This window comes from Sapajus apella, unplaced genomic scaffold (assembly GCF_009761245.1).
Source record: "Sapajus apella isolate SASKATOON/1434 unplaced genomic scaffold, GSC_monkey_1.0 scaffold136, whole genome shotgun sequence".
NCBI classification, from domain to species: domain Eukaryota; kingdom Metazoa; phylum Chordata; class Mammalia; order Primates; family Cebidae; genus Sapajus; species Sapajus apella.
In genome coordinates this window covers 172,576-191,081 of record NW_022437076.1, presented here as the reverse complement: position 1 = coordinate 191,081, position 18,506 = coordinate 172,576, and the positions used below count along the sequence as shown (strand labels likewise).

Genomic DNA, 18,506 nt, shown 5'->3' with positions numbered 1-18,506 from the left:
ACCGCACAGGAATGTGACACGCCCGGCTGGTCTGGATCTGGACCAGGTTTTCGCATTTAAGTATTTATGGGACCAACTAATATGTTTAGCAACGTTGTCTGTGGGAGCAGTAGGGGGACTGAGAAGTTCACAAACTGTAAGAGATCCCCCAAAGAGTCCACAGATCTGAGGTACCTGGGAATCTCAAGGTTCCGGTTAGTCCTTCCTGACTTTGGCTCTTTACAGGAGTGTGCAGACAGGGAGATGTCGGGTCCTGGGTTCCCGTCAAGTGGATGGTTTAGCCCTGCATCTGTCTCCAAAGATCCCGAGATTATGCCATCGCAATGGCAGGGGAGGAGTGGGTGCGGGGCAGGAACTGAGTCTAAGAGGCCTGGAAGCCCTGTCTAAAACAGGGCTACCGCTGTCCCAGGGCCCGCTCTCCTTCACAGCAGTTATTACACAGCTATTCCCCTTCCGTGCTTTCAGATCCTCTCCTCTAACAGCCTGCACCTGCAAGCGGGGACCTCCGGTAGCAGCAGGGACCGCGTGTCTGTCTCGGTCTCCAAAGTACCCCAGAATCTAAGAGAATTGGGGGGATGGTGTGGGAGCAGAACCTGCCTCCGAGGAGGGCCCGGGCGGCGCCTCCCGCCCCTCGGTGACCTTACGGGCCGAGGCTGTGAAGGGCAGGCGGGTCGACGCGGAGGGGCCGGGCGCTAGAGGCCCACAGACAGAGCGGTGGCCCCCGGCGGGAGACGCTGCCTGGCAGGACGAGGCTGCATGGCTGGGCGCCTCTGCACGGCGCTATGGGAGTTGTAGGCACTTTCCCGTCCTCTCTCCATCTGCTACTGGCTCACGAAACCTGAGGACGTACCGGCGGGTAGGCGCCGGTGACTCCCAGGCTGAGAACGCCGGGAACTTCACTTTCTTCCAAAGTGCTCGAACCAGGACTGCTCCCGAGGGCCTCGCGCCCTCGCAGAAGGACTACGGGCCCGGGCGACCCCGGGGGCGGGGTTTCCGGCGCGCTGCCTTGTGGGCTCGGTAGTTCCGCAGGGTCCGGCTTCCGCCCGCCGAGCGGCCCACGATAGCGGGCCGGACTACACTTCCCGTCGGTTCGCCTGCCCTCCCGATGCCGCCTTGGCGCGAGACGTTGGCGAGCAGAGTGTCTCCAAGATGGCCGCTTGGGGAAGGAGGCGTCTTGGCCCGGGCAGCAGTGGCGGCAGCGCCCGAGAGAGGTGAGACCCAAGGGCTTGTTGCTCCCGGTGCAGGCGGCTTAGGGGCCGGCGAGCCCAGCGCGGCTTCCGGGGGCTGCAGCAGCCTTCCTGCCCTGGCCTCCCGGACCCCCGCCTGGCATACGGGGTTCCAGTTCCGGAGGATCCGGCATCAGGGTGGGAGCCAGGCCGAAGGTCTCGGCGGAGAGCTTAGGGGAAGGGAGATTACCCGAGCTGGGTAAGGTGGGCAGCGGCCATGCGGGGCGGGGCCCGAAGCCGGGCTGTGCGGAGAGGGACTGGCGCCCGGCGCAGGCCCCAGGAACCTGCCTAGCCACCCGCGGGCCGAGCGGCGGCGGAAGCACCCGCCCCGCTTGGCCACGCGCGTGGCCATCTCGGCCGCGGCCCCCGACGTGCCGAGGAGAACAGGGCCCCCGGAGAGAGAAAGAAGGGGAAGCCTTCACAGAGAAGGCCGGCCGCTGCAGGGGCAGTTTGATCCGCATGTTTACCAGGGAGCTTTAGCCACCCCCTCCCCCCCGCCCCAGCATGTGCCTCTTCCGGGCCCGGAGCCGGCCACTTGGTCGAGGGGCGATTCTGGAGACTTTTGGATTGTTCTGTGCGAGCGCTCCTGCCGTGGAAGTCCTTTAAAGTTACCTTTACTAATGAATAGTGTGTCGCTAGGGAGCTAGGAGCGTGTTTCTTCCAAGGGGGACCTTCATTTGAATAACCAATTTCTAGATGAGATTGGAGTAGTTTCCGTATTTCCTGTTGAAGTTGCAGTTTTTGCTTCTGGGAAGCAGTTTCAGCTAGTGGAAGTCACTAGAAGCTGTTCAGCCAGTAGAAGTTTGGGAGACGATGTATACTGGTGGAGCCACCTGATTATCCGCTAAAGCTCGATTGGAATAGCAGCCGTTAGCAAAAAAGGAAAGTTTTGGTTTTGTTGGGTCCCCCACTCCCCACCCCACCCCGTCTTTCCTTTGGTCAGGATTGTCTAACAGAAAGGTTCTCTTCTTCTCTACTATTCTGCATTATTCCTTTTCTATGACTGATTCCATCCTGTGTTCATTGCTGTTGCTTGCAGATGGCTTTCCCAGCTGGGAAGATTTTTCCTGTTTGGCAGTTGCGATAGAATCCTTTAGCTCGCCTTTTATTCTTGAGCCCGGTTATCCAACGTTGCCCATTCTGCATTTCCTCTTTCTTGGAAAAGCAGTGGCAAACACTTTTGTTTTTCTGACTCCTGCCTGGTATTTCTTAGATTGGGCTATTTAAATGAGTTACCTCACAGGTTTTCACATGCCCTTAATAAAACATTTTCAAGATATTCAATGCAAACAGTAATAGGAAATAACGTGTTTAGAAAACTCAAAGTATTAGAGAGACACGTAGGCCCTCTAGTTGGATTAAAATCCACTGAAAAAGAGCTGAATAGGGACGCCCCAGGCAGGGAACAGGAGCCCCGCCGGCACGGGTTAAGCTTTTATTGATCTAAGAAAACGGATATTAAGAGTTGTTTTTGCTTTGGCTTGAGACAAGTATTCATTCAAAATGGGGTCTGCAAACCAGCAGTGCAGTTGACTGTTGAACCTCAACAGTGGTTTTTTGAGTCGGTGTTTCTCTCTTGTTGCCCAGGCTGGAGTGCCATGTCGGCTTGCTGCAACCTCTGCCTCCTGGGTTCAGGTGATTCTCCTGCCTCAGCCTCCCGAGCAGCTGGGATTACAGGCACACGCCATCACACCCAGCTAATTTTTGTATTTGTAATAGACACGGGGTTTCTCCATGTTGGTCAGGCTGGTCTTGAACTCCTGACATCAGGTGATCCACTTGCCTCGGCCTCCCAAAGTGCTGGGATTACAGGCATGAGCCACCGCGCCAGGCCGAACCTCAACAGTTCTTAAGAGAATTTAAATTAGTTGCCAACAGATTTCACATAAAACGTTCCCTGAAAAGCTGGGTAGTGGCTCTTTTTGGTCAGGACAAGCACTCGCCAGTTCATGGTTCCTCACCTGACAGCTTGACTCAATGCATTTACCTGCTTGGTCTCCATAGGTGTTCAGGTTTGGCCGGGAGCTGAAGGCTCTACCCACACATGCAAGTGGTGTGTGCCAGCAGGAATGTGGCATTTGGTTTTGTAGTTTGGATGTCACCATCTCCTCTCCTAGAACATGGTATGGGTGGAGACTACCCCTCTGTTTGCTTTTGCTATAAAGCCCTAGTCAGGTTCTGTTGGAAGAGTCACTTGCCCAAGCCCAGCTTCCCTAAGTTCTTTCCATGCTGAGGAGGGGCTGGAAACATAACCCACTGTGGGGCTAGTGACCTGACTCTGGGCATCCCTCCATTCCTGCTCAGTTGGTGCTGGGTGTTCAGGTGGGGCAGGGCGGATTAGCTGATGGCCTAGATTATGAGATCTGAGTGTATTATTGGCTCTTATGACTGAAGTAGGCTGTTTATGGCTCTCTTAAATGACTTTGTTCCATGTCACATTTGTGCTGACTCAAAGCTCAGCTCCATGTTATATGAGTGCTCTCCCCAGTTGCTGCCCGTACCTGGTTGGCATCTGCTTTTGCTGAAGGTGAGGGAAACATTGTCTGGTTTCGGGCAGGGGCTGGAATAGAGCAACACTTTGGGCGGACTTGCCAGATTTGCCAGTGGCTACCAACTCTTGAAGCATGCGTTGTACGTAAAAGCCCCACCTGGCGCCAGATTGTCCCCAGCATTGCTGCCGGCGCTGTGTTTTAGCTGCTCCAGCTTAGCGCCTGTGGCGTGTGGGTTCTTGCTTTACCTTGCTGAGTCTAGAACCACAGCTCTAGAATCAGTGCTCAATTAACACAGCAGTTCAGTAGCCACCAGCCACATGTGGTAATTACATTTAAATTCATTAACATTAAATAAAGTGAAGAATTCTGCTCCTCAGTCCCACTAGCCACATTTCAGGTGCTCAGTAGCCACCTTTGGCTTGTGGCTACCACACTGGACAGCCTAGGTGGAGAACATTCCATCACTGCAGAAAGTTCTGATACGGATGGTGCTGGCTTTGGCGGAAGTAGGAGGGGTGGAAACAGCAAAATGGTAGTGCTTGCGTGTTGACTTTTCTCTCCACTCCATTAAATCTAGGGAACCAACAGTGTTTGTAATGAAGAACATCAGACTCTGAACTGTAACCTGAATTCTTGTCCAAAATTCAGCACACTGGCAACGAGCACATCAAACCGATTGCCACTTGTCCTGTCGGCGTCTTTGAGACACACTTGCCCACCTAGGAAAGCACAGTGCAGGTATCTGTGTTCTGCCGCCGTGTGCCAGCCTGGACCAGCTCACAGACAGCCCCGCCTGTCTTACTTGGGCTGCTTGGCTTCACTCTCTCAGGGCCCCTGAGCCTCCCGAGCCCTCCGTGATTGTTGGAATGTGAGTATAGCTGTGTGCTCCGAGTTCCTGTTTTTCTAATCACCTGAAGATGTACTTGATCTGCTTCTGAGCATGATATGAGGTAGCCTGGGGTATGCCGAGGGCCAGATGCACTGGGCTAAAGGTTCAGGTTTAAGGTGAAGTTCCTTATTGTGGGCTTCCCCTCCCCTGGCTTGCATGGCCGTCTGCTCCAGCGTTTTACAGGCAGCCAGTTCCCTGTTCCATGACGTCCATGGCTTTCCATGCCATGCTTTATTCCCAGGCCCTGACCTCTTCTTTGTGAACTCAGGTGTCCCTGGGCCCAGGTGGCTCATGCAGGTTCATCCAGCGAGCAGATGGAACACAAGCCATGGGCGTGGGTTGGGTCATGGTCCTGGGGTGACAGCGTCCCTTTCCTTTCTGATCCTTCCCTTTTAGACTGTCAGGGTTTGGGAGTGTTTACTCTCTCTTGAAAGACTCCCATGTTCCCTTTTGTGTATGGTGGGAGTTGTTGTTTCCTGCTGGCTGGAATGAGATGAGCAGATATGGGATCTGCACCCAGGTGTGGTCATGGGGTTCTACTCAGCTGCTTAACAAAGAGCCACATGTTCTGGCCGAAGTTGGATTCATAGGTTAGGATGGGGTTCATCCTCTTCGGCATTGAGGTGCCTTCCAAGTTTTCAAGAATTTCTTTTTCCCTTGGTTCACCCAAGCAACCTGGATTCCAAGTGCATTAATTTGTGCCTCAGTGGTTCAGTCCTTTAGGTCAAAGTCACATTCCAGGGAAGACCCTCCCCCTTTCTGAAGAGGGGAGGGCTGCGCCTGGGTCCACGGAGGTGGGGAGGTGGCTTCTCTGCCCCAGCATTTGGGTGTGCACATACTTTTCAGTGAGCGAGGTGCCAGGGGCGGAGGTGGGCAGCACTCCATAAGTGAGCACACCCGGGAACCTCCCGGCCGCCACTGGGCTCCGCCCTGGTGCCAGCAGCCACGTTATGGGCACAGTTCTCAGGAAAAGCTGACAGCCATGTAGTAGTCATAACTGTTCTTCAGAGCAGGGCTGTCCAGTAGGAGTTTCTGGCACGACAGATCCTGGCGTGTCCCTGCAGTTCATTGGGGCAGCCATCAGCCACCTGTGGCTGTCAGGACTTTGCAGTGTCTGAGGAACTGAGGTTTTATTTATATACTTATATATTTTATGAGACAAGGTCTGGCTCTGTCGCCCAGGCTGGAGTGTGGGTGTGACCTCGGCTCGCTCCATCCTCTCTCCCTGGCTCAAACCATTGTCCCATGCCTGTAATCATTACAAATGCCCTCCACCTTCGTCTTTTGGGAACCTGTTACATTCAGGCCCAGTGCTGGGGAAACTATGATAAATGCAGCCTCTGTCCTCGTGGAGTTCAGGCCTGCCTGAGCCCAGGCCCCCCTCCAGGAAGGGGCTTAACGTGGGTGCTTCCACTCAGATCTGGCTCTGCAGGGTCTCTCAGGACCGGGGAGGTAATGGTGGCTGGCCTGGCAGCTTGGCCAGTGTTTACTCAAGGGAAACAGGGACCTGGAGCTGCCCTGCCCTCCTCTTTTTGGGCAGGTCTGCGGGCTGACATCAGCATGACACCTCAGCCATGAGAAGCTGTCCGCATCCAGACTACTGCCTCTCATGGGCACCAAGAAGGTTCTGGAGCAGGAAGTGAGCCACCTCTTGCTCTTCTTGGCAGTGGAAGGAGGTCCCACGGGTGTCTGGTTTCTTTACCTCAAGAGATAGAGTTGAACAGGGTTTTTTTTTTTTTTAGAATAAGTTTGTAATTATTTTTCCCATTATAAAAGAAGGATGTTTGGTTTTTTTGAAAAATACAGAAAAGCATGAAGAAATTGAAAAGTCACCTATTAGTTCAATGGTGTAATCTTGGCTTACTGTAGCCTCTGCCTCCCTGGTTCAAGCGATTCTCCTGCCTCAATATCCCGAGTAGCTGGGACCACAGGCATGTGCCACCACACTGAGCTGATTTTGTATTTTTAGTAGAGACACGGTTTCACCATGTTGGCCAGGCTGGTCTTGAAGTCCCGACCCCACCACAGCCTCCCAAAGTGCTAGGATTACAGGCGTGAGCCACCATGGCTAGTTTTATCTTAGATTTTTAAAAGTTATATGTTAAACACATCAAAAGTTATGTTGTTAAAATGTGAAAAGTAATAAACCTGTCACAGCAGGATGGCCCTTAAAAACAAGGCAAACTGCAATCCCAGCACTTTGGGAGGCCGAGGTGGGCACATCACCCGAGGTCAGGAATTCAAGACCAGCCTGACCAACTTGGAGAAACTCTGTCTTTACTACAAAATTAGCTGGGCTTGGTGGCGAATGCCGGTAATCCCAGCTACTCGGGAGGCTGAGGCAGGAGAATCACTTGAACCCAGGAGTTAGAGGTTGCAGTCAGCCAAGATCGTGCCATTGCATTCCAGCCTGGGCAACAAGAGTGAAACTCCATCTGGGAAAAAAAAAAAAAAAAAAAAAAAGCAAAATGAAAGAAGCCAGTTGCCAAAGACCACACGTTACAGGGTTCCATTTAAATGAAATGCCCAGAATTGGCAAATCCAGAGTCGAGAAGCAGATTGGTGGTTGGGAAGGGCTGGGGAGATATGAAAGGAACGCACATTGGTACAGAGTTTCTTTCTGAGATGATGAAAATGCACCACGATCAGCCAGGATAGATGCTATTTAAAAAAAACGAGGCCAGGTGTGGTGGCTCACGCCTGTAATTACAGCATTGTGGGAGGCCAGTTGGGCGGATCATCACAGCTCCCTTGCTCTCTCGTATAGTGGTGCCACTGTACTCCAGCCTGGGCAAGTGAAACTTTGTCTCAAATAAATAAGTAAATAAATAAGGCCGGGTACAGTGGCTCACCCTGTAATCCCAGCACTTTGGGAAGCCACTGCACTCCAGCCTGGGCGACAAGAGCGAAACTTTGTCTCCAATAAATAAATAAAACTGAGACCAGGTGCAGTGGCTCATGCCTGTAACCCCAGTGCTTTGGGACGCTGAAGCGGGTGGATCACTTGAGGCCAGGAGTTCGAGACCAGCCTGGCCAACATGGTAAAACCCCGTCTCTACTAAAAATACAAAAATTAGCCAGGTGTGGTGGCTCATGCCTGTAGTCCCAGCTGTTTGGGAGGCTGAGGCACAAGACTCGCTTAAGTCCCGGGAGGCAGAGGTTGCAGTGAGTTGAGATTACACCATTGCACTCTAGCCTGGCGGATAGAGCGAGACTCTGTCTCAAAAAAAAAGAAAATGGAAAATAAGTGTTGGTGAGGATATGGAGATTTGGGAACCCCTGTGCGCTGCTGGTGGGAATGTAAAAGGGTGCAGCTGCTGTGGAAAACAGTATGGAGGTTCCTCAAAAAACCTAAACAATGGAACTACCGTATGATCCAGCAGTTCTGCTTCTGGGTATACATACCCGCGCAAAAAAGCGGGGACTCGGAGATGTTTGTACGCCCATTTTGCAGCAGCATCATTCACAGTAGCCGGTGGTGCAAACCTGAGTGTCCCACCACAGACGAAGGGATTAACAAAATGTGGTTTAATACGGTGGAACATCATTCAGCCTTAAAAAGGAAGAAAATTCAGATACCTGCTACAGTATGGATGATCCCGAGACTAATTAGGCTGAGTAGAATAAACCAGACACAAAAGGGCAAATACTGTATGTGATCCCACTTACATGAAGTACTTGTATAGTCAAACCGATTGGAGTAGAAAGTAGTAGAATGGTAGTTGGCAGGGGCTTGGGAAAGGGGGGCATCGTGTAATGGGTAGAGTTTCAGTTTGGGAAGATAATCCTGGAGGTGGATGTTGGTGATGGTCGTACATCAGTGCGCATGTGCTTATTGCCAGTGAACTGGACACTTAAAAGTGCTTACGGTGGCATGTTTTGTGTGTATTTTACCACGCTTTAAAAAAGACAAAGTAATGAACCTTTGTGCTCGCTGCCCAGCGTGATAGAGAACTAGGGTTACCCTGGCCTGCCTCCTGCAGTGGAGGCCCTGTGCCCAAGTGGGCACCGCTTCCTTGCTGTCTTGTATAGTGGGCTTTCAGTGGCATGTTCCCGAGCTCTGTGCGCCTTAGAGTGTGTGAGAGTTGTACCCGGCTCAGGCCACTGGAGCTAGTTGATGTCACTCGTGGAGGAGGTGCGGCTCTGCCCTCCCTCTCCTGTCAGTCCTTTGCTGTCACCAAACAGTGCTCTGAACCTTCTTGTGTAGCTGCTGCACTCTGGGGAGACGCCTCCGGACATTGGCTGTTAGGACAGACACAGGGTGCCCACATCCCAGATTTGGAGTTGCTCTGCTGAGTTTTCAGTGTGACCGCCTTTTAACCGGAATGCCAGTGTTCCCAGGGGATTCCTTTGCTGACTGTGCGAGAGCTGATTGAGTTGGGCTCAGGTGGAGAGATGAGGGCCTGAAGGCTGACTCTGGCTGAAGGCTGAGGGAGGGAAGTTCAAGACGCCGACTCCCAAGCGCCTGCGAGCTATCCTGAGGCCGCAGAGGGGGATCCCGTTCAGTGTCTGCAGTAGCCCCCCGGAGGTGCTGGAACAGGCCGACTCACTCCCTAAAGGCTCAGAGTATACAAAGCGACCTCAGTGCAGGCATGGTGTATTTAGGAAAGTGATACCGATGCTTTTGCTTTTCTTCTTCCATATGTTAAGACCCACTTCAGACACTGATCTTTAAGTACCAGAGATATGCCAGATTCAAAAAGATCAAAAGTCATTTACTAGAAAGGGCCTCCCTCACTCTTCTTTCCTGAGCCTCTCATTTCCCTCCCTAGTGACCAGTCAGAAATCTCAGGTCTTTGTGTACCCTTTCAAAAATGTTCTGTGCATATAAAAGCAAATAGAGACTTTTAAAAATATACTACAGATAGCATACCGCCTTTTCCTCTGAACTTCTTGATTTCACTTGGAGACTTTGCTGTTACCAGTGCTACCTTTTCCTCTTTTTTGTTTTGAAATGGAGTGCAGTGGCCTGATACCTGCTCACTGCAACCTCCGCCTCCCAGGTTCAGGCGATTCTCCTGCCTCAGGCTCCTGAGTAGCTGGAGTGACAGGCGCGTGCCACCAAACCTGGCTCATGTTTGTATTTTTAGTAGAGATAGGGTTTCGCCATGTTGGCCAGGCTGGTCTCAAACTCCTGACCTCAGGTGATCCACCTGCCTCAGCCTCCCAAAGTACTGGAATTACGGGCAGAAGCCACCACACCCGGCCTCTTTTTTTTTTTTTTTTTTTTAAACATAGAATCTATTATGCTCTCCTACTGGTCATTTCACACCTGCAGTGAAGAGCAAAAATACAAGTCCCTTAGGAAGCCCACAGCTCAGAAGATTCCAACTAGCTCTTACTTTAAAAAAAAAAACACACAAGGCCAGGTGTGGTGGCTCACACCTGCTGTAATCCTAGCACTTTGGGAGGCCGAGGTGGGTGGATCACCTGAGGTCAGGAGTTCAAGATCAGCCTGACCATCATGGTGAAACCCCATCTATGGGGGAAAAAAAAAAAAACCACACACACACACACACACACACACACACACACACCCACCCCCTACCTCCATATAATTTTTAAAAAAAGAAAGAAACAAATCTCCCATGCACCAGGTTTCAGGTCCTAAAGCCCATGGCCTTACAAGCTGGGGGGGCAGCTGGTGATGCTCTCCCTGGTTTGAGACACCTTCTGACTGGGTTCTTTCCCTCATTAGGTTTTGTTTGACCCACAAACAGAAGCAAGCCATACGTGGGTGGCTGCTGGGTGAGCAGGTGCTGGCTGGACGTGGCTGTCTCCTGGGAGTACTTGGCAGTTTCTTTTTCTTTTCGTCACTTAGGCTGGAGTGTAGTAGCAAGATCTCGGCTCACTGCAACCTCTGCCTCCCGGGTTCCAGCAGTCTCATGCCTCAGCCTCCGGAGTATTACAGGCGCCCGCCACCACGCCTGGCAAATTTTTTGAATTTTGGTAAAGACAGTTTCACCACGTTAGCCAGGCTGGTCTCAAACTCCTGACCTCAAGTGATCGGCCCACCTTGGCCTCCCAAAGTGCTGGGATTACAGGTGTGAGCCACCACGCCTGGTCGTGGCCATGAGTTTCTGAAGTGAGAGAAGTCCAGCAGTCCCTGTCAGCAATGCAGACCTGAACCCAGGAGCCCAGCAGCGACAGCTTCAAAACCTGTGTCTGTGTGTGTTTTGGTTTCAACCTTCCTGTCTCCTTTTAGGGTCTGTCTCATTATGGAATCCCAGAAATCCATTTCCCTAAACTTCACGTTGTCCTTTCCCAGTGGAAACTGAGATTCCCTTTGCCTAACTGGCTTTAAAAGCAGCATTGGTGAGCCCCCAGCCTCAGCACAGTTGTGCAGGACGCTGCCTTTGTTTGGGGACAGTGTGGCTTATGCCCTTTGTGTTTGTGCTGTGGGTAGGTGTCTTAGATGGTGGGCGGCAAGAGTGCCCAGCCCACAGAAAGACACTGAGGCTGCAGGAGGCCGAGGCAGTGGTTAGGCAGGTGGGGGCAGACCCATGCCACCATCTCAGGATGTATGCTGGCGAGTGCCCCCATGTCCACACGCTTGCTCATGGTTGTGCCATTCACAGGACTGCCCACAGCTAAGGGCAGAGGGTGCCTGGTCTCCTCACTCCCTGTGCTGGGGGGCGGGCCTCACTTGGCAACAGCAGTGATGTGGGAGGGATCCTGGAAGGCCTTGGTCTCTCGCAGCTTCCAGGCTGGTTGGGACTCGTGGGCAGACCCACCCATCCTTCCCAGCAAGCAGTGGAGCCTGCAGAGGGGTCTGGGTGGATGTGGGTGCCAGCTGGGCTTGCACAGGGGCCGGAGCACATGAGAGGGTGGGATCTGCCCACTGCTGTGTTTCCAGATGGGGCAGTCTGTTCCGGTGGCTGGGGGTTCCACTGGGATTTCCTCAGTGGGACCAACAGTGGTTTTCACTACCTTCAGGATGACGCTGGCCTGCTGGGCGTAGAAAGGGACCGCACAAGGGTGGATTTGGGTGTTGGCGAGAACATTGTGTAGCCCCAGCTTGGCATCTCCCTTTTGCCTTGTTCCTGAAGGAGGAAGCCCGCCTCTGGTGCCCACCCCAGGGTGTCCATGGCCTGGTTTTGACTGTCAGTAGGATGCACAGCTGACTTGGAAGCAACTGCATTTTGGTCTCAAGATGGGGACAAGATTTGGCCCCCCACCCCCACCTTGTTCTCTGGCCTCTCTGCTCCTCTTGCCTGATGGACTTGACACCAGAAAGGAGTTTTCTTAGGAGTGCTCCCATGTGGGAGTGGAGGCCCCGCCCCTCTGCCCCTCCCTGCACACCGCCCGCGATTTCTCATATAAGCATGTGGGGGCGCTGCTCAGCCTTCAGTCCTCCAGCGCCAGTGAAGGCCCTGCCTCTGGTCCGCTTGTTTGCTGAGTGTGGCTTTTAAAATGCTGAATCTGGCTGGATGTGGTAGCTCTTGCCTTTGAATCCCAGGACTTTCAGAGGCCGAGGAGAGTGGAACACTTGAGCCCAGGAGCTCGAGACCAGCCTGGGCAACATGGCAAAACCCCACCTGTACAAAAAAAAAACAAAAAAAAAACAACTTTTTTAGGCCAGGTGTGGTGGCTCACGCCTGTAATCCCAGCACAAGGTGGGCAGATCACGAGGTCAGGAGTTCAAAACCAGCCTGACTAACATGATGAGACCCCATCTCTACTAAAAATACAAAAATTAGGTGTGGTAGCAGATGCCTATAACCCCAGCTACTTAGGAGGCTGAGGCAGGAGAATCACTTGAACCTGGGAGGCACAGGTTGCAGTGAGTTGAGATCACGCCACTGCACTCCAGCCTTTGAAACAGAGCGAGACTGTCTCAAAACATTTTTTTTTTAATTAGCCAGATGTGGTGGCACACACCTGTAGTACCAGCTACTCAGGAGGCTGAGGTGGGAGGATCTCTTGAGCCCGGGAGGTCAAGGCTGCAACGAGCAAAGATTGCACCAGCGCACTCCTGCCTGGTTGGCAGAGCAGGACCGTCTCTTAAAAATTGTTGGCTGGGCATGGTGGCTCATGCAATCCCTGCACTTAGGGAGGCTGAGGCGGGCGGATCACGAGGTCAGGAGGTCGAGACCATTCTGGCCAACATAGTGAAGCCCCGTCTCTACTAAAAAAAAAAAACTTAGCCGGGCATGGTGGCACGCGCCTGTAGTCCCAGCTACTCGAGAGGCTGAGGCAGGAGAATCGCCTAAACCCGGGAGGCGGAGGTTGCAGTGAGCCGAGATTGCGCCATTGCACTCCAGCCTAGGTGACAGAGTCAGACTCCATCTCGAAAAAATAAAAAAAAATTGTTGAATCCTGCCTGGGAATAATAGCTGACGTGGCCTCCCCCTCACCTCTCCTCTGAGTTAAGACCAAATGGAGAAACTCCACTGAGGACTTCAGAAGGAAAACCCTCCTTTCCCCATTTCATAAGCTTCTCGTGCAGTCTTACAGAAACAGCTCATCAGTTGACCCTGGCAAGGCAGGCAAGACACTGGCACACAGTCACAGGCGGCTTGGCAGCAACCCATGTTTAGGAGGCTGTTGTCCCACCCTCTGGGAACTGATTTCTCCCCAGTGCATGCAGCTTAATTAGGGCCTATGATTGAATTAGGAGGCTTTGCCTTAGCCCAGCTTAATTACTTTTTCAGGATAAAGAGTTCCCTTTGCCCAAGTCCAAGCCAGTGCCTTTTATGAAAGTGCTTCCCATCTGGGAGTAGGGCCCTCATGCTTGGGGGCATAGTCAGCCCATTACCAATGACTTTCATCTTCAGTGCGGCCACATGAGATGTTAACCAGTTGTTTATCCAACCAGAATGAAACCCAGCCTGTTAGGTTTGCTTATTTGTTTGCTGAAGGTTTTGAGCTGGGAGGAGTCTCAGTAGTAGGAATACGATTGCCTGTTTTTTTCCCTTGAAGTTTGCCCTGACAGTCCGATTTCTACCACCCATCACTTGGAATTGCTCCCACCCTTGAAGGAGGCTGGGGCTACCTTCATGTTGGGCTGAGGTTCTGGGGTGGCCTGTTATGAATGTCTTCACTATCCCTCCCATGTTACCACTGGCTGGGTGGCTCAGCTCCCCGAGACTTTCCTCTGCACGGGCTAGGCGTGCATGCCAGGACAGCACAGGCAGGCGGCCCTTCGCATCTGGGCACACTGACGGCTGTGCTTCTCGCTGGCCAGTAAAGGAACCTGCTTCCTGTCAGACATTTGGAGCCACAGGTAGATGAGCCATGTTGACCCTCATGTGGCCGGAACACTGTTCCAGAGTCTCCCAGTTGGAGGGGCATGGGCTCCGGTAGGGGAGCAGTGACCAGCAGGTCCCTGGAGCCTCATATCCCTTAGTCAGATGGGTCTGGCCGTCCTGGGGACCAGGGTTTGCTGAGGGAAGGGGCTGCTTTTCACTGAGTAGGGCACAGAACATGGCTGTGCACAGCCTTGGGAGCCACGAGTTGGAAAACTTGATCCGGCCTCAGGAGTTGCGTGTAGCAGTGTCCCCGTCAAGGCTCAGATAAAGCCTTCTTGCAGGTGAGGACAAGTAGCGTGCGGGGTGACCGTGCAGAGATTCAGAAAGATCTGGGCCAGCTGAAACCAGCCAAGGAGGGATGACAAGGAGTGGACAGCCCTGAATTCAGGCCTGCCCGCCACAGGGGAAGAAGATCCTGCTTTGGGTGGGAAATTTGCACCGGACAGGCCGGAAACCAGGAAAAAACCCAGACTGCCTAAAATGCAGCTTGGCCCGCGGTCAGTGCCAGGGCGCAGCCGGGCCGCCGTCTGGCCTTGCTGCAGAGCTGAGCCTTTCATGGGCCGGATTACTCTCCTGCTGGTTGGGGTCCTGTGGGGCATCCCCAGTCCCAGGGGGAAAGCCCCTTGTGTGGTCTGTGTGGCAGTGTTTCTTATGCAAATGAGTGGCTGTAGCTGGTGGTTGGCCACAGACTGCCTGGGTCTACAGGGCCAGAATTAGTGTCATCATCTGGGCTGGATGTTTTGAAACCCCTCAAGTGACTTTCATGCCCATTAAATTTGGGGGCCACTACTGTTCATGTGTGTCTTTTCCAAAATCAGTGAAAGGGACGCTTTTCCTATGGAGTGGGCTAGTGTCCTGGGTCTCCTGTTCTCCCCTCCGCGATGGGGGGTGGGTACTGCTACCCGCCCGTGAAGGGCACCCAGGGCTTATACAGCCTGGCCTCCCAGGAGAGCCAAAGGAGTTTGGGTTTCAGTCACCCAAGGCAAAGCCCTTCCTTTCTGCCTCTGTTCTGCAGGGCCAGGATGACTGCTTAGGAGCTGTGCGGAGGGCAAGGGCTTAGCTTTATCTGTCCCGAGGTCTGTTGGTTTCCAGTGAGGAATCCTCCTGCGGTTGCCCTGATTAAGAGCAGCTTTCAGGCTGCCAGCCTCGTGCTTCCGTTTGTGTCCATGTGATTCTCCGCCCAGTCGTTCTCTCCCCTTTAGGCTCCTTGGCTCACTCACAGATCAGTTGGTTCACAGCCTTAGGCTAACCACCAGGCCTGCGTTTTCATTTTTAAGTCAAGGTACTTCTTTTCCTGCCTTTTTTTATATTTCACTATTTTTTCAGGAAATTTTTTCTTTTTTTCTTTTTTTTTTTTGAGACAGAGTCGTGCTCTGTTGCCAGACTGGAGTGCAGTGGCACGGTCTCAGCCCACCACAGCCTCCGCATCCTGGGTTCAAGCGGTTCTCCTGCCTCAGCCTCCCAAGTACTGGGACTACAGGCATGTGCCACCACACCTGGCTAATTTTGTGTGTGTGTGTTTTAGTGGAGACGGGGTTTCACCATGTTGTCCAGGCTGGTCTCAATCTCCTGACCTTGTGATCGACCTGCCTCGACCTCCCATAGTGCTCGGATTGCGAGCGTGAGCCACCACGTCTGGCCAGGAAAAACACTTTTTACTGATTGTCTTGTGTTGGGACGAGAGCCTCAGTGAGATGTGCCCTCCGCAGTGCAGGCTGTGAGTCGGAGGCTCAGACCTCCCCCAGTGCTGAAACACACGCAGTTAAGTGCGCCTTCGCCTAATCATCCTCTCTCTCTCTCCTGCCCCCTCCATCAAAAGGGTGAGCTTGTCGGCCACGGACTGCTACATTGTGCATGAGATCTACAACGGGGAGAATGCCCAAGACCACTTTGAGTATGAGCTGGAGCAGGCCCTGGAAGCCCAGTACAAATACATCGTGATCGAGCCCACGCGCATCGGCGACGAGACGGCCCGCTGGATCACCGTGGGCAACTGCCTGCACAAGACGGCCGTGCTGGCGGGCACCGCCTGCCTCTTCACCCCGTTGGCGCTGCCCTTAGATTACTCCCACTACATCTCCCTGCCCGCTGGCGTGCTGAGCCTGGCCTGCTGCGCCCTCTATGGGATCTCCTGGCAGTTTGACCCTTGCTGCAAGTACCAGGTGGAATATGACGCCTATAAACTGTCGCGCCTGCCTCTGCACACACTCACGTCTTCCACCCCGGTGGTGCTGGTCCGGAAGGACGACCTGCACAGAAAGAGACTGCACAACACGATAGCACTGGCCGCCCTGGTGTACTGTGTAAAGAAGATTTACGAGCTCTATGCCGTATGATTTCAGGAGCGCATGGAGAGCAGCAGAACCGCCCGGCCCACAAGAGACAACAGAGCATTCAGATCGCCACAGTCATGTTTCTTACTGTGAGGCAGCAGAGCCTGGGAAGGTGTTTGGCTTAATATTTGTTATTTTTTAAACAAATAACAGATCACAGGTGTACCCAGGGTTTTTTCAGCTCATTACACTAAGATGTGGATTTCCATAACCCAAGAGGAGGGTCTGAGGCTGTGGAAGTCTGGGCAGTGGAACGCTGATGGAGGCGGACGCTGCTGAGGGGTGTGGACGTGCTTTGGGGGAGGTCTTTAAGTATATTGTTTAACTGTACCATCCAGAGCCCACCAGAAGCTATTGACCATTAAAATTATGAGCATTTCAACTCCCGCTGTTCTCTTTCCGTGACTGTCTGCAGCTGCTGCTGCACATGTGCCCTGGGCGGTGGCTTGCACGTGGAAGGAGCAGGCACCGGTCGCCACCCTGCCCTGCTCCTAGCAGCAGCGACAGGCCTAGATCCGAGGTAGTTCTGGGGCCAGACCCCACCCAGGAGCCGTCTCCTGGCTCACCTTGGCCTCAGCATTCCTAAGGCCAGCACTGCTACCATGCTCCTCAGGAAGATAGTAACATAAGGTGACAAAGCTTGGCGGCCTTGGGGTGTCCACTTGGGTTCATGTGGGGAACTCAGGGCTCTAGGATCCCTCTTCAGAGATCTGAACGTGCTTCTTTGAAGCACAGAACTGGACCCTGAGTTTATTAACCCATTGCCATAGGCTGACAGAAGAGCCCTCAGAGCAATCTTGGAAACACCCCCTGGCCTCGGTGCTCCCTGTTCCACAGGAGCCAAGCCAGTGCTGCGCCCTCACACCAAAACGTGTGTCACCTGCCACGTTTTCTCTAAGGCAAGGGTGGGCAGTGTTTTTTTTGTTTTTTTTTTTGAGACTGAGTCACGCTTTGTTAGGCTGGAGTGCAGCAGCACGATCTTGGTTCACTGCAACCTCCACCTCTTGGGTTCAGACGATTCTCCTGCCTCAGCCTCCCGAGTAGCTGGGATTATGCCAAGCTAATTTTTTGTATTTTTATTAGAGACGGGGGTTTCACCATGTTGGCCAGGATGGTCTCGATCTTTTGACCTCGTGATCCACCCGCCTCAGCCTCCCAAGTGCTGGGATTACAGGTGTGAGCCACTGCGCCCCGCCTGGGTGGCGAATCTTTTGACTTCCCTGCACCACATTGGAAAAATAATTGTCTTGGGCCACACATAAAATATACTTACACTAATGAAAGCTGATGAGCTTAAAAAAAATTGCAAAAAAATAATGTTTTAGGAAAGTTTATGAATTTGTGTTGGGCCACATTCAAAGCTGTCCTAGGCTGCCTGTGGCCTGTGGGCTGCTGATTGATTGGTGATTGGACAAGCTTGCTTTAAGGCCTTGGGAAAATGGGAAATTATCTCCTCCACAAAAAGGCTGGGGCCCCTACCCTCAAAGCCCCATTCACCCTTGAAGAGCCACATGGCACCTCTTCCTGAAGGCCAATTTTTTTTTGAGACAGTCTTGTTCTGCTGCCCAGGATGGAGCGCAGTGACACGATCTTGGCTCACTGCAACCTCCACATCCTGAGTTCAAGTGGTTCTCATGCCTCAGCCCCAAGTAGCTGGGACTAGGTGTGTGCCACCATGCCCGGATAATTTTTGTATTTTTAGTATAGGCGGGATTTTGCCATGCTGGCCAGGCTGGTCTCAAACTCCTGGCCTCAAGTGATCTGCCCACCTTGGCCTCCCAAAGTGCTGGGATTACAGGCGTGAGCTGCCGTGCCCGGCTAGGCCAGTCTTTAAGAGACACCCAAAGTGGTTTCTCATCCAGTTTTAAAGGCTCCATCAGGAAGACCTGATGTCACAGAGTAATGAAGGGGTGCATGGGAGGATGTCAAGAGGGGTGATGGGGCCATTTTTTGTAGGGGACATTCAGAGCACTTAAAGATTTTAAAAGGGACCCGTGGCCCACAGAAAGTTTAAGAAGCTTTAATTCCAAGAGATTGAGAAATACTTATCAGTTGAGTGCTGGGGGCATGACGGTGTTGGGTGTGCACCACTGTTTACGTGGCAGTCTCGGGCCACCTGGAATGACGGTAAAGAGGAAACTGTCTTGGCCACACAACTGATCCCAGAAAAACATGCCTCATCTTGGCAATGTGATTGAAATGCAGGTGCATACGAGCCCTCAGGTGTCTGCGTGCTGGCATCTGAGCCTGCTGGCAGTTTTTTTTTTTTTTTTTTTTTAATGCCCATATTTGGAAAAGGAGCCCCATGTCTGGCC

General features: G+C 52.8%; 1 protein-coding gene across 2 annotated transcripts; it reads left to right on the top strand.

Moving 5' to 3' along the window:
* Positions 1-638: 638 nt before the first annotated feature.
* Positions 639-16,573, top strand: TMEM11 (transmembrane protein 11). 2 transcript variants are annotated; one of them, XM_032263483.1, is made up of 3 exons: positions 639-1,211; positions 4,296-4,586; positions 15,678-16,573. In XM_032263483.1, coding segments are annotated over exons 2-3 (519 nt in total). In that variant the 5' UTR covers positions 639-1,211; positions 4,296-4,584; the 3' UTR covers positions 16,195-16,573. The 2 variants fall into 2 exon arrangements, with proteins under 2 accessions (XP_032119374.1, XP_032119373.1); XM_032263482.1 differs by lacking the exon at positions 4,296-4,586.
* Positions 16,574-18,506: the final 1,933 nt, after the last annotated feature.

Excerpts from the sequence above, each read along its gene's own strand:
- TMEM11 (XM_032263482.1), top strand. The coding sequence starts at position 1,150 with ATGGCCGCTTGGGGAAGGAGGCGTCTTGGCCCGGGCAGCAGTGGCGGC. Across the intron at positions 1,212-15,677 it reads GGCGGCAGCGCCCGAGAGAG|GGTGAGCTTGTCGGCCACGG; the intron begins GTGAGACCCAAG and ends CTCCATCAAAAG.